The sequence below is a fragment of the Callorhinus ursinus genome, unplaced genomic scaffold (genome assembly GCF_003265705.2).
Source record: "Callorhinus ursinus isolate GAN/ISIS: 27379988/994484 unplaced genomic scaffold, GSC_fseal_2.0 scaffold51, whole genome shotgun sequence".
In the NCBI taxonomy this organism is placed as follows: domain Eukaryota; kingdom Metazoa; phylum Chordata; class Mammalia; order Carnivora; family Otariidae; genus Callorhinus; species Callorhinus ursinus.
The window spans coordinates 6274592-6289496 of NW_027397113.1; the positions used below are offsets into that span (position 1 = coordinate 6274592).

Genomic DNA, 14905 nt, shown 5'->3' on the forward strand with positions numbered 1-14905 from the left:
AAGCCCTTTGCCCCTACGTCACAGAGTTTACCCCACCCTCTCCCCTCCTTTCTGGACTCCGAGCTCAGCTCGCGCAGTAACAAATGAAGTGCGCGCTGCGACACCTCCCAGCTCGCCAGGCTCGGCCGCCATTTCTTCGCCTGGCCTAACGGTCCGGCCAATCCCAGCGTGCATCGAGGAGGGCTAAGGCTCCACCAATTGGAGGCCGCCGATTTCGACCCCCTTGCCTCGGCTCGGCCCAATCCAGGCCTCGGACCCGTCGCCCCCGGCCCGCCCCCGCGGCGCCCTCTCTCCTCCCTCTTTGTGCGTCTCGCGCCGCCGCCGCCCGCCGCGTGAGAGGACGCGCTCCGCGGCAGCGCAGTCGGGTCCCCTCCCCCCGGAAGGTTCGTGGAAAGGAAGCCGCCACCGCCGCCTAAAAGGAGCCGCCGGTGCCGGTCCCCGGGGGCGCCATGGCGACCGGAGCGAACGCCACGCCGCTGGGTAAGCTGGGCCCCCCCGGCCTTCCCCCCCTTTCCGGGCCCAAAGGGGGCTTCGAGCCGGGGCCACCGCCTGCTCCCGGGCCTGGGGCGGGGCTCCTGGTGCCCGGGCCGCCGCCGCCCCCGCCCGTGGGCTCGGTGGGGGCCCTGACCGCGGCCTTCCCCTTCGCGGCGCTGCCGCCGCCGCCACCGCCGCCGCCCCCGCCTCCCCAGCAGCCGCCGCCGCCGCCGCCCTCCCCGGGCTCCTCGTACCCGCCGCCGCAGCCTCCCCCTCCGCCGCCGCTCTACCAGCGCGTGTCGCCGCCGCAGCCGCCGCCACCCCAACCGCCCCGTCAGGACCAGCAGCCGGGCCCGGCCGGCGGCGGAGGAGGTGAGTCGGGCCGAGAGAGCGCGAGAGGCGTCGCGCGGACGGGCCCGGCCGCCTGAGGGGCGCGCGGCGGCGGCGACGGAGGCTGCACGCGGCAGGGGCGCGCGCGCGCACGGGGAGGCCCCGGGCGGAGGCGCCACGGGGCGCGCGGCCCGGTTCTCGGGCCCCGAGTGCGCACGCGCGCTGGAAGGGGGGGGGGGGAGCGGAGGGTTGCTGTGCGCAGGCGCAGTGTGGCGGCCGGGCTTTGTGGCCCGACTATAATCTGGTCGGGGGCGGGGGGGGGTGTGTCTGTCGTATTCTAGACCCTGGTATAGGAGAGCGGTGTCGAGTAGGTTGATTTGGTGGACGGGGTATTGGGTGTGCATGTCAGGAGGGCATGAAAGGGTCAGCTGATAATGTGGAGCCCCTCCTTCCTGGTTCTAGAGAAGTTCAAAAGGCAGAAAAGGAGCAAGAGTAGTTTTTCTTTCTATAGTAGGGCGAGGTTTTCACTACAGTGAAAGAAGAGGTCGAAAATTTTTAGACTGTGGTTGGGTCTGGGAGGAAGGAATTTTTTCCTAATCTCCATTTATCTTAGAGAAGTCTGGTATGCCTCCCCTTAGTTATTGGGGCTTTCCCCTGGGAAGTAGAACTGACTTACGTGTACCAATGTGTATGGAGTTTATACCTTTGTATCAGAGGAGGAGGATTTGGCTGCTGTTGTATAGCTTTTTTTTTTTTTGTCGGACTTTGATACACCCTCTAGGAGTTCAGATGTTAAGTGTCTAGTTGGCCAGGAAAATTGAATCCTTATCTTGGCTAAATTTCTGAAGAAAAAAGTGATCTTGTTGAAGAACTGGGCTTTTTCATTTAGTAAATTCTAGGTTTGGTTGTGTTCGGCCCATTTAGAAAGGTGACTGGTGGGGAGTGGAGGTGAGAAGAATCAGCAGTTTCCCCAATCTTGCTTTACCAAGGTATGATTATTCAGTATACCTTGTCTCCCCTGGGGCTTTTAAAACACTCATGGTTGATGTCGCATATCTGAAAGATGTGTTTGCTTGTTTACATACTTCACGGTTTTTTTGGATACGTATTATAAATGTGAAATGTTACCTTTTCGTATCCAGAGCCAGGTACCCTTGTGGTGGCCGTGTGTCTCTGAATTCTCGGGTGTGTGTTCATTTTTTTGCCATATACATTTTAGGTCGAGTTCTCAGTTTCCCAGTCTGCCGAGGTCGTGTCTAGTATCATAAGTATCCTGAACTGCCTGTTGGTAATTAGTTTGCTGGTTTATATTTGCATTTGATGGACTTTATCTGCCTTCAGACTTCCCAAGTAAGAAGCGGAAGAGGAGCCGCTGGAACCAGGATACAATGGAACAGAAGACGGTGATTCCGGGAATGCCTACGGTCATCCCCCCCGGACTGACGAGGGAGCAAGAGAGAGCGTATATAGGTAAATACACGTTCTGCATCCAAATACGTTGTTAGATTGATACGATTTATTCTGAGCAACATTTTACATGTTATAAGTTGAGACCTTAAAGTCTTGTTCTTTTGAGATGAGGTACGGTCAGGTGTACTTTCGTGACTTTGACGTAACCCGTCAGTTTTTACTCTGTAAGTCTTGCATTTGAAGCTCCTTGTTTTGGTCTGTTTGTAACAGCAGTGTTCTCCATGAGTGCCAGGAAGGTAGAGGGACCCACTTAGGAGTGAGGGTAGTCCCAGTCCAGCACCCCACCCCACCCTTTTCAGCTGCTGTCATTGCCATTTGGTGAGGTGAGTGTCTTGTGCCTCTCTGGACACGGCCCCGGCGGAGAACACTGCAGGTATTATAAACTAAGTACCTTTTTCACAGCATGGCCTTTCACCATTTTCATATTTCTCCCTCCCCTTCAAATGTGGTCTTTTACTTTTTATAGGTACTTTCTGAAAAGAAAAACTCAGTTTAATCAAAGAGTGGTCCTGAAAGTGTTGAACAGTGCACCCCTTTTTACCATTTTGTTGAATTTAACCTTTCCTTCAGCATCTTTTCTGGTTTGGTCTTTGGAGAGCTGTCTTAAAACGAGGGCTCTTTTATTATTTACTATCAAAGAACTCTGCTGGGAAAGGGGGTACTACTTGGATATGGAACGAGGTGGTAGGATAAAAGATCTTATCTGTGGGGAAATTTCAGGAATTAACAATAATTGTCCACAGTGTAAATGAAGTTAATCTCAAAATTACCTTTTTTTTAAATATAAGGTTTTTAATGCGAGTTTCACCTTTATTCATGTATCTGCAGCTGTCTCCAAAAAGTTCACTTGATGAACATTTCCTACTAACCAAATAAACATCCCCTTTGGAGTAAATTAGGGCAAAGGCCGCCTAGGCCTATGAGGCTGTATCCTTCACAGAGCAAAAGCTTCAAGGCTGGCATGTGTTATTCTTGAGGATCGTTATATCTTACCTTTTTTTAACTGCTGAGAGTTTTGAGGTGTTGGAATTGTACCTTGTTTTCACAGTACTAATATTTCTTCTTTCCCCACTGTTCAATTTACTTCCACCCACCCACTTGTCTCATTAGATAGATCGGCCTGGGTCTTTACAACCTTGTGGAAATGTCCTTAGTGGAATGACATTCCAAGGACACAAGCAGACTTAGAAAGGGGGGGAAACAGACTTACTCTCTACATCTCCAGTTCTCTTCCTGTGCAGGGAGTTAAGGCACTGAGCCCTGAGGGTATTTATAGCTCTAATCAAAATGGATAGAGCCAAAGCAGAGGCCAGTGTAGATCTCAGCTCCAAGAAAGATCACAAACTTCTGATGTAAGTGCCAGTTTTCCTCAGGTCAGACCCCACACCCCTACAGTTCAGTTAGGAGGGCTGCCTGCCTCCATGAAGCTGACTTTCACCTTGAGTTCTTGAGCTAAATACTTGACTGTCAAGTCAGAAGTTTTCTGGCATAGAAGAGCTTAGGGAATCTATGTATCTTAATTCATCTTCTGTCTCTCAGGGTACACATTGCTTTGTACAATGCCCCCAATATCTCCTCTTGATGTGAATGTGGGTTTTCAGTTTTTTGGAGTTGGAATGGGTATGTGGTATAGCCCTGTGGGGTGTATTTAAAATTAGAAGGTTATCTTGGGTTAAGACATGCATTAATCCTGTTTTGGAGCCAGCTCAACTTTAACCCAACCCCCTAAGACTTGTCCTTATTAGAGATGCCTGCTCGCAACTCTCAAATGCCGCAAAGGTAAGAAACGGGTGGGTCTTCAGCACGCTGAAGACCGTGATCTGGCTCTACAGTTGGCCATTATCTTGAGAAGTCACCCGGGTAACATTTCCCTGGAATCATTGAACTTTTGTGAAACCTTCCTCTCCTTTTTATGTACAGCCTCATTTTGTCAAGATCTGAGGGCCACGCACATTCTCCTTGACCCACACTTTATATTTTCTACATCCCCTACTTTTACTCCCCTCATGAGGAGCAAGTCTGAGAACAGACTTCTTAACGTCTATTGGTTACTGGTTGATTAAGGTATATGGATTGTTACCTAAGACTTGAATAAAAGCAACAGGTATTGGGAGATCCTTATTAGTACGGATCTGGTTGAGTATGTATAATGGGCTTTTTATGAGGTGTTGAATTGGTTATTAAATGTCTTACATGTTGAAGGAATTTTGAACCTGGTATCAATGAAAATGATCTTTGCTCAACTGGTATTTTTCCTTGTCCCATGTTAATTGGATTTCATTTTGGGCTATGCTTAATATTTAATGAAGAAAAATAAACTCTCAAGAGTCTTGCCCTCGAAGTAATTTGGTTGGGAACAGGGTATTGGTGATAACATAACATGGTTTGTTCTGGGTGCCAATTGTATAGCAAGCCTTGGAGGGGAGGGAGAGGTGAAACACCTAATAATTGCTTTGATGTTAGCCTTAGTGAACAGTCTTACTGCTAACCCCTCTTCCAACAAACTGTTTGCTTCCTTAAGTGATAACCATTTTGAAGTGAAAAATACCTATAGATGTAAATGGACTCCTGCCGATAGGTGGTTGGGGGTTTTTGCCTCAATGTGTTCACTGATCAATCGTCCCTTTCAAAGTCTCCGAGTTCTTCATGCTTGTTGTTGAGATTTGAGATGTTTTTTGGTAACATTGTCTTTTTTCCATCCTTTTTTTTTCTTTCCTAACCTGGTTTCTTCCAGTGCAACTGCAGATAGAAGACCTGACTCGTAAACTGCGCACAGGAGACCTGGGCATCCCCCCTAACCCTGAGGACAGGTTGGGAAACAGTTTTAACCAGCTGACAGTAACGCTTTTACCTTTTTCTCAATACGTTTTACTGGTGGCAACATATTGTGTCAGTTCAATGAAATCCTAGTAAGACGACTGTGATAATACTCTGACCATTTTGGGGCCTAGGGTTTAATTAGCAATCCATATGGTCAGTCGTCGTCAGTTAGAAAATTGGAATGAAACTTAATTACTAGCAGAATAAAAAGTTACGGGAAAATGGACATCTGGTTTCCAATTGGTAAGCACGTAGATTTTAACCTGATTTACCCACCCGTAGGGACAGTGAGGTGGCCCGTTAACCAGCCTTTCAGTAACTGCTTTGGTTGAAAGCCGAGGGTGTAGAGCTTTTCTCACAGGTACACGGTGCAGGGATTAAGAATATTTTTGAGCATCACTGAATTTGAGCAGACCAGAAGCTCAGTCTGGTTAGCTCATTGCTGCAGTCTTCCTGCTCATGGTTTTGAGATGGTTTTAAAATAGATGAGATTTCTAACCAGCTTCCTTCACTGCCAGTGAATTTTCCGCCTTGGCCATTGCCTGGGGTTATTGGGAGGGGCCAGAATATTCTCGCCTGTTTTGGGAAGGCTAGCAACCAACCCTAAGTCACCTTTATTTTTTAAGAGTGTGGTCTTCAAACACCTGTGGTCATGTCCTTTCAGTTTACAATTTCTCTCACCTTTGAAAAGTAAAAAGTCTGAGGGAAATGAACTTTTTAACCAGGAATTTTATTGGCTGGTTGAACTTTGAACAGCTAAATCTGGTCCATTTAATAGAAGGGCAGTATGCCTCCCTCTCCGTGAAATTGCTCTTAGTGCATGCGGCATAGTTGAAAACACTTCACTTTAAAAAGTAGTGTTTTTAGCTTTTATTACCCAATTAATGACTTGTTAAATCAGGAAGATGATGTAATGATTTTAGAAGCCACTCACTTACGCATCTTTCTGCTGCCCTTTGCCAGGGAACAAATTAACTTAATCTCTCCACATGGGCTCTTTAATTTTACTTAATGAAATTTATTATTTTTTTACCTGCAGATTTTGGTTGGAGGGTTGTGTTGTGTTTTATATATACATATATATATATATATTTTTTTTTTTTTAAAGATTTGCATTGTAGGTTGTAGACCACAACTGTTGAGTGCTTTTTTGGCCTTTTTCCCTTTGATAATACGTCTAACAGGTTACCAGGCAATTCCTCAAAAGGTTGAATTTTTAACAAACCTTTGCTTCCTGGAGAAATGGGATTAGAATTTAGTTGATTTATACGATGCCTCTTTGAAGTGAAGAAGTTGGGCCAGTCTAATCTCTAGAATATTAGCTTTTGCCTTTTCACATCCACAGTTTGGGAAGAGATTAAACTGTTGTGAGGCTTTTAAATGACCAATTTGGTACTGGTAAACCTTGTTTTGTTGATTAGCCAGAAACGCTTAATTCTAGACAGCTACGGGGTGGGAATTAGAAACGTCAAGCACGTTAGAAATAAAACCAGAGCAGTTTTTTCCTCCCTTGTATTCAGTTTGAAAGAGGGCCTAATGCCTGACTGGTTTTGCTTTTGAGCCCAGGTTGGAGGGAACTGCATGAGTTTCTTACCTTACTGAGGTTATTTCCTAAGAAGGTGTATTCTCAATATTAAGCCACTATGCTATTTTGATGTTGCTTAAGTTGCACACTTAAAAATGTTTTAAAAATCTCTTGTAGACTTAAATGTATAAGATGATAGTCTAATGAGCTGGGGTATGTTTGCTTTTGTTCATTATTATTGGATTGTGTTAACAGTTTATATAAACGCTAGAAACGGAGGTGTCATTTAGCCGTCATTAGCCATGAACAAACCTGACCTTTTATTCCATCGTGTGTGTAACGTGGTATGACATGGTTCCCTTTAGGCTGAAGACAGTGGGAGCAGCCGAGTTCAGTCCTTGCTCTCCAACTAGGCAAGGTTCTCTCAACTAAACCAAGGGTATAGGAGTCTTGACTACTTTCAGGATGTTTTTTTAATAACCTGATCCACATGGTCTCTTCCCTTCTTGCAGCTGCTACTAAATTTTCATTCAGAATATCAAGCTATGGTCCTTTTTGTAATCTCAACTCAGAATTCTAGGAGTGTAACTTCTCTTTTTTTATTACCGCAAAATCCAGCTGTGGTAAACTGACCATTTTATCATTACTATTTTTTACTTGTAGCAACAGCATTTTACTCCTTAAAAAAATGAGAGAGAGAAAATCTGCTTTCTGGACTTGTAAACTCTGGTGGAGAATCCTAGGTTTTCCCCTTGCCGTTTGCAGGTCCAGACCCTAGACAAGTACTTGACCAAATCTGCATTTGCAGCCTCTAGCAGAAGCTGCTTTAGCACGTTAACGTTTTTCTCTACCCAGACTCCCCAACCTCGAACAGCCAGAAAACAGGTTGACTCCTGGGCCTTGGACACAGCCAGCCAGGCCATTGAAGGAAAAGCAGAGACGAAGCCTTGAACCATCTCTCTCCATTGTGGGGCCAAGTAGCTGCAGCAGCCTTGAGTCCCAGTTGCATTGGGTTAAAGAGCTCATACTATGTGGCAGGGGTGCAGACACTCTTCCTGATAGGGCACGAGCTCTGCAAGAGTTCACATTTTACCTAAACTCTTGGGTTTCCGTGGTTCATAAAGTTGTAATAATGTACAGTTTTTTAAAATGAAAAATCCATATTTGGCAAGAAGACTCCAGAGGATGATACTGTCCTTGCCATTTACAGTCCAAAGATTTTCCCCCAGAAGGACAGACTTTTTTCTTCTCAACACTTAGAAGCAAGACCTTTTTTTTCTTTCTCACACACACCCCAGTCCCCCTAATGCTAAGCCAGCTTTCATCTCCCCATTCCACACGATCTTGAGTAGCACACGTTATGGTCGGTTCCTCCGAAGAGTGTTGTGTTAGGGTCTGAGAGGCAGAGGGGCTGGGGAAGACTAATTTTAGCCCATGTGGGATGAGAAGAGTGAAGGCAGAGCAGTAACGGTGATCTGTTTCCCACAGGTCCCCTTCCCCTGAGCCCATCTACAATAGCGAGGGGAAGCGGCTTAACACCCGCGAGTTCCGCACACGCAAAAAGCTTGAAGAGGAGCGGCATAACCTCATCACGGAGATGGTTGCCCTCAACCCTGATTTCAAGCCACCTGCAGATTACAAGTAAGCAGAGGGGCTAGGTTGTCCAGGCCAAGGACACGTACAGATCATGTGTGATCTGGTGGAACTATTTTGGTACTAACGTCATACCTCTTGTCCTGAAATCGTGTATAGTTAATACATGGACATGGTAGCAGGGTTAGTTCTAAAAGCTGTGGGTTGTGTCCTGTTCAGAAACATGCAGAGTCTATGAGTCTTTTCTTTTTTAGACCTCCAGCAACGCGCGTGAGCGATAAAGTAATGATTCCACAAGACGAGTATCCAGAAATCAACTTTGTGGGTCTGCTGATTGGGCCCAGGTGAGTAACTGCTACCCTGTGGGCTACAGGAGTGTTCCGAAACCGTGAGCTGTGTGGGTCTGAGGCCCAGCTGGGTGCCATTGATGGCTTCCCTTCCTGTTTTTGGTGGGAGTTCACACTTTTCTGTGAGAAAATCTCTTCAACCCCATTTTACTGCAGAGAACTCAAATCTTGTGGATTTGGTGTGGCTGCCCTTAACTCAAAAGAGATCATGGAGCTCTTGGTGGGAAAATCCAACTCCTGCACTCATGGTTTCCTGCCGGTGTGATCTGCCCACTCTGTCCCCTCTGGCACGGGAACTTGCCTATCAAATCTAACAATTCAACTTTTTCTGCCCCTGATAGAGGGAACACCTTGAAGAACATAGAGAAGGAATGTAATGCCAAGATTATGATCCGGGGGAAAGGGTCTGTTAAAGAAGGGAAAGTTGGCCGCAAAGATGGCCAGATGCTCCCTGGAGAGGATGAGCCACTTCATGCCCTAGTTACCGCCAACACCATGGAGAATGTGAAGAAAGCTGTGGAACAGGTGAGGCAGCCAGAAAGGAAGCTTCTTGCTAGAAATCTAGTGGTGGCCCCAGCGCTTTATGTAACTGTGCCCCTTGCATCTCCACTAGATAAGAAACATCCTGAAGCAGGGTATTGAGACCCCTGAGGACCAGAATGATCTACGGAAGATGCAGCTTCGGGAGTTGGCTCGCTTGAATGGGACCCTTCGGGAAGATGATAACAGGTCTGTGATCAGTTTAGAGTGGAAAGTGTGCAAAGCTGAAGAACCTGTGGAAGTAGGAAGCTTGGCCGTAGCCCTTGACGTGACTTTTTTTTTCCCCCCCCTTGTTCCTCGACAGGATCTTAAGACCCTGGCAGAGCTCAGAGACACGCAGCATTACCAATACCACAGTGTGTACCAAGTGTGGTGGGGCTGGACACATTGCTTCCGATTGCAAATTCCAAAGGTGAGGGCCTGGGATTATGACTTCTTTGTAGCCGCGGTGTTCAAGACATTTCTTGAGTGTGTTGGTTGGTTGCTGTTAACCTTTGGACTCTAGAGAAGCTTCCTTTCTGTGAATGTGGTCTGTATTGATGTGATGTTAAAGCCTGGGATGATGAGAAGCAGCTTGTGCGAACGCCAGTATTTTGTGCCTCATCTTCAATTCAGGAAAACTAGAAATTTCCATCCTGAGTGTAAATGTTTCCACTGTGGCTCAGTATTAACTACTTTTTGCTGCTTAGGGTCGGTTTCAGAAGCCATCTGGATTTTTGACCAGTTTTGAACCAGCACTTGATAGCAACATTTTTCTACTTTGTTCTCCTTTGGAAAACCTGGCAGGTGCTCTAGTCTTGCATAGGCCTTCCTTCCCTCAAACTGGGAATGTAGGATTTGATGAAGGTTTGCTCTTTGGAAGAGCCTGTGCTTTCCTGGCTCGTGTGGCTGGCTGGGTGCTCTCGATCTTTTCTGTTGTGGCAGAAATCCACGTGGTCTCCCAGATGCAGAGCTGGGCACAGAACTGAGGACTTGATGAGACTATTTTGAGGAACGGTTAGAAAGGATGATTGGTTTCCTCAAAAAACTCTCAAGTCAGTTCTTCTACAGGATAGAACTTTACTTCTTAATGAATTTTTTTCTCTCTTCTCTCTCTCTTTCTTTCTTTCTCTGTGTTCCTTATCCTGTCTTCAGGCCTGGTGACCCCCAGTCAGCTCAGGATAAAGCACGGATGGATAAAGAATATTTGTCTCTTATGGCTGAACTGGGCGAAGCACCGGTGCCGGCATCTGTGGGCTCCACCTCTGGGCCCGCCACCACGCCCCTGGCCAGTGCACCTCGACCTGCTGCTCCCGCCAACAACCCACCTCCACCGGTGAGTTTCAGGGGCTGGTTCTTGTGGTCTGGCCGCCCCCATTCTCTTCCTCAGAGACTGAGGGCTGTGACCAGGTGCTTGGGGTAGAGCACGTTGACAGACATGGCTGGCAACATTGTTCTTCCGGGTGTCAGGATGTTTGGGGATCTTTCACTTGAGGAAGGTCCTGTCCTCCTGTGTTTTCTGGTCCTCTTGGCATAGCCGAAAGAACAGTGTTGCCACCAGGGGGAGCAGGCGGGGACGTTGGCGGGAAATGCTCTCACATAGTCTCTCATGTCTACCACCCAGAGCCGCCCACCTTGGATGAATTCTGGCCCTTCAGAGAGTCGGCCCTACCATGGCATGCATGGAGGTGGTCCTGGTGGGCCTGGAGGTGGCCCCCACAGCTTCCCACACCCATTACCCAGCCTGACAGGTGGGCATGGTGGACATCCCATGCAGCACAACCCTAACGGACCCCCACCCCCTTGGATGCAGCCGCCACCACCACCGATGAACCAGGGCCCCCACCCACCTGGGCATCATGGCCCTCCTCCAATGGGTAAGTAAGTGTCAGACCAGAAACCTTGGGGCTTTGGGATAAGCAAGGGTGACGTCAGGTTGCTGCGAACCAGAAGCAGCTCTCAAAAGTGGCTGGGTATTGCATTGGGTCTCCTGCCAAGGCTGGGGCTCCAGAAGGAGCAAGACTTCATCCTGGTTTAGGAAGTGGTTTGTGTGTGGGGTAGACACAGACCTACATCTTAAAGGCAAGGTTCCAGGTTCCAGATTGCAGAACGGTTCTTTTTTTTTTTCTTTAAATTTTTTTATTGTTATGTTAATCACCATACATTAAATCATGAGCTTTTGATAGAACGGTTCTTTTTTTTTTTTTTTTTAAGATTTTTATTTATTTATTTGAGAGAGAGAGAATGAGAGATAGCACGAGAGGGAAGAGGGTCAGAGGGAACAGCAGACTCCCTGCTGAGCAAGGGAGCCCGATGTGGGACTCGATCCCGGAACTCCGGGATCCCGGGATCATGACCCGAGCCGAAGGCAGTCACCCAACCAACTGAGCCACCCAGGCGCCCGACAGAATGGTTCTTACAAGGGTAGTGGTTGCGAGCTGTGTGAACCAAATAAGCTGTCGGTGGGGGCATCTTCCCTGGCCAGTTCCAATGTCCTGCTAAGTCCCTGCTCTTTCCTTCCATCAAGATCAGTACCTGGGAAGTACGCCTGTGGGCTCTGGGGTCTATCGCCTGCATCAAGGAAAAGGTAATGCGGCCCGTCATCTGCTTACTCTGGGGTATGCCCTGGGCCTGGGAGTAGGGTCTCCGTCCCGAGCCCCTCTCCTCCCCTGAGGCCTCATCCTCGCGTCCGCCTTCCTGCAGGTATGATGCCGCCGCCGCCTATGGGCATGATGCCGCCGCCGCCGCCGCCGCCCAGTGGGCAGCCCCCGCCCCCTCCCTCTGGCCCTCTTCCCCCATGGCAGCAGCAGCAGCAGCAGCCTCCGCCACCCCCTCCGCCCAGCAGCAGTATGGCTTCCAGTACCCCCTTGCCATGGCAGCAAAGTGAGTGGACTATTTGGGGCTTGTGGGGGTGGGTGGGATGGGGAGGTGGGGCTCACGGAGGCAGGCAGACAGCCAGGGAGGAGACGCCGTTCTCTGCTGGGGGTGTAAGCAGAAAGGGCCTCGTGGCCCCTGGGGGTCTTGGGGAAGAGAGCTGATGTTTGGCGTGGTTGTGTCTGGGGAGCGGTTTTGGGGGACCTGGAGGGAACCTGCCATCGTAGGTAGGGTGCCAGAAATCCAGGCTGTCACGGGCTGGGCTGGGCTGCGAGAGCTGCCGGCTGCTGGCTGGCCCGAGCCTGTGTGTAAGGCTGGGGTGGGGAGGGTGCTTGCATGCTGCGCACAGGGACGTGATTGGGGCCTGAGAGACGGCAGGGCTGGGACCGGGCTGTGGGGAGAGTAGCTGTGGCCTTGAGGTTGAATGTGCCGTTCGGTGGTGGCGGCGGATGGGCGGAGGGATGTCAGAGCCGGTTCTTGTGTCTGGTACTTTCCCCTCAGCCCTTCTAGGGGCACTGGTGACAAAGGGCTTGCTCTGCTAAGCCCAGAGACCTCGAGGCTGACCCCAGGGTAGTCCTGCCCACCCCTCCACTCCCCATCGCCAGGACAGCCCCGCCCGCCCGCCCCCCACCACCGTACCGCATGCCAAGCAAGGAGCAGGCGCCCCTCGCCCCCCCATCCCAAGGCAGCAGCCGCAGAGAGCCGCGGTGTGCCCCCGCGCGTGTGACCTTGGGCTTCTTTACCACCCCAGATACGACGACTACCACCACGAGCGCTGGCACAGGGTCCATCCCGCCATGGCAACAGCAGCAGGCGGCTGCCGCAGCTTCTCCAGGAGCCCCTCAGATGCAAGGCAACCCCACTATGGTGCCCCTGCCCCCCGGGGTCCAGCCGCCTCTGCCGCCCGGGGCCCCTCCCCCTCCGCCGCCTCCGCCGCCTGGTTCCGCCGGCATGATGTATGCCCCGCCCCCTCCTCCTCCGCCTCCCATGGACCCTTCTAACTTTGTCACCATGATGGGCATGGGGGTGGCGGGCATGCCGCCCTTCGGGATGCCTCCAGCTCCCCCACCGCCTCCACCACAGAACTAGACTCGGTTTTTTTTAAGAAAATATATATTATAGAGAGAGAGAATTGGTCTCGTTTAAACACACGCCGAACCTCACCATATGGAGCCAGACATTGGGATGCACGCATGTGATTTGTGTGCACGCATGTGTGTGTGTGCACGCACCGGGCTGGGCCAAGCGACTGAGGACTCGCTTGGGAACGGGCAGGCGATAGTAGGGGCGCCAGCTTGGGCTCTCCTGGCGCCCCGTAGCATCGAGTGTCTTCTTTGTCTTCTTTCTCTCCTCACCCAACTCCCTTTGCCTCTCCCCAAACCGGGCCGCCAGGATCCCTCCCCGCGGCGGCGATGGCCCGAGCCATGAGAGTGAGGACTTTCCGCGCCCATTGGTGACCCTTCCAGGCAGACAGCCTCAGCAGCGCCCCTGGTGGACAGGATGGTTCGGCAAAGCAGCCTGAGTTATTTTTGTGGACGGAATCGGAACACGCTGGCTCCATATCGTGAAATTTTTATTAATTTTTTCTTTTTCCTTTGTTATTTCCGTATCTCTTCCTTTCTTCAGACTCCGTCCAAGGAGATGCTCTTCCCCGATCTTCTGCTGCAATTAGATTCCTTTCCTTTTTCTCCATTCCTTGTTCTTCGCTTCCCAAGGAGAGGAGGGAGCAAATGGTTTTAGGCGCAAACTTTGGCCATTAATGTCAGGCTATTTGGAAGGGGGGGTTACTTTTGGTTCTAAGATTTTCAAGGTTGCCATGACCACCCCAGTTTTGTTGTTTGTTTTTTTGTAGTGTGACATTTGTTTTTGCCACCTTGGTAGAGTAGTAGTGGGTTAATTTCCAGATTCCGGGCCGACACCCATCCTGGCACCCCTGCCAGTGGTAGGTGGGGCCACCCAAGCTACCTTGGTCTTGTCTGCCACCCTGGAGAGTCCTTTCCTTGCTCCCTGAGCACCTGAGCTGCCTCAGATTCCATTTGTTCCTCTCCTTCCTGGAAGGTTTCCTTTCAAATTTTATTTTAATCCCAAACGTCTGAATGTTTTGCAGTGTCTAGGGGTTTAAGCCCCTTGTTTTTCATTCTACTTTTTTCTCCCCTTCCCTCTTCATGGAGTGATTATGTTGACAATAATGTATAATGCGCGTTCTCTTCACTGGTTTATCTGCAGAAATTTCTCTGGGCTTTTTTTTCGGTGTATGATTCAACACTGCGTTAAAAGGGGGATGTTCCATTGAATAAAAGAGCAGTGTGGTTTTCTGGGTCTGTTTCTTCATTTTTCTTTTCTCATCAAACCCCCTGTACCCTTAGCAGCAGCTCCAGAGTTACCTCACCTGCCCACGTTCAGCACTTGGCCCCAGCCATCCCATTCTCTCTGGGGAACCCCTGGGACCTTCATTAGGGAGCCTCCTGCCTGCATCCCTATGTGTGGCTTTGCTGGTGGAAGCTGAGTATGTGGGTGGTCCCACCATCTTCCCCTTGTTTACTGGTTCACAGCTGAGAACCAGGTTCTTCACCACCACCACCCACCCCCATCACCCCTCAATCCCCTGGTCCCTGTTGTTTTGAAGGCCTTTCCCTGGGGCTTGGACCCCGATATTTGCTGAGCTCTGGTTGCGATCTCTGCCTGGAAGCTACCACCTGACGGAAGGCCCTGGGCCTAGGGAGGCATCAGCACGAAAGGTCAAGCTAACTAATCCTGCCTGTGAGGCACAGAGCAGCTAAAATTAAAACCGCCAAGTGGCTTTTTCTTTCTCTGCTGGTGACTTGCAGCCTGCCGGCACTGCAGGCTTTGGGGATGGCTGGGGGCAAAAAAAAAAAATGCCCTGTCTTGTGCTTTGTAAGCACTTCGCAGCGGGGGTCTCAGGTTGTCTTGTTCTTTCACATCTGGGGCAGTG

The 14905-nt window shown here is 49.9% G+C and overlaps 1 protein-coding gene across 11 annotated transcripts; it reads left to right on the plus strand.

The window, feature by feature from the left end:
* Positions 1-98: 98 nt before the first annotated feature.
* SF1 (splicing factor 1) lies at positions 99-14267 on the plus strand. 11 transcript variants are annotated; one of them, XM_073883513.1, is made up of 14 exons: positions 99-846; positions 2146-2274; positions 5009-5084; positions 8108-8260; positions 8467-8556; positions 8901-9084; positions 9173-9288; positions 9404-9511; positions 10234-10414; positions 10682-10955; positions 11606-11665; positions 11782-11961; positions 12704-12908; positions 13345-14267. In XM_073883513.1, exons 1-14 carry the CDS (start codon positions 450-452, stop codon positions 13472-13474), a joined length of 2283 nt encoding a protein of 760 aa, XP_073739614.1. In that variant the 5' UTR covers positions 99-449; the 3' UTR covers positions 13475-14267. The 11 variants fall into 11 exon arrangements, with proteins under 11 accessions (XP_073739614.1, XP_025734008.1, XP_025734006.1 ...); XM_025878223.2 differs by having other exon boundaries at positions 99-480; XM_025878221.2 differs by lacking the exon at positions 12704-12908.
* The last annotated feature ends 638 nt before the right edge of the window (positions 14268-14905 follow it).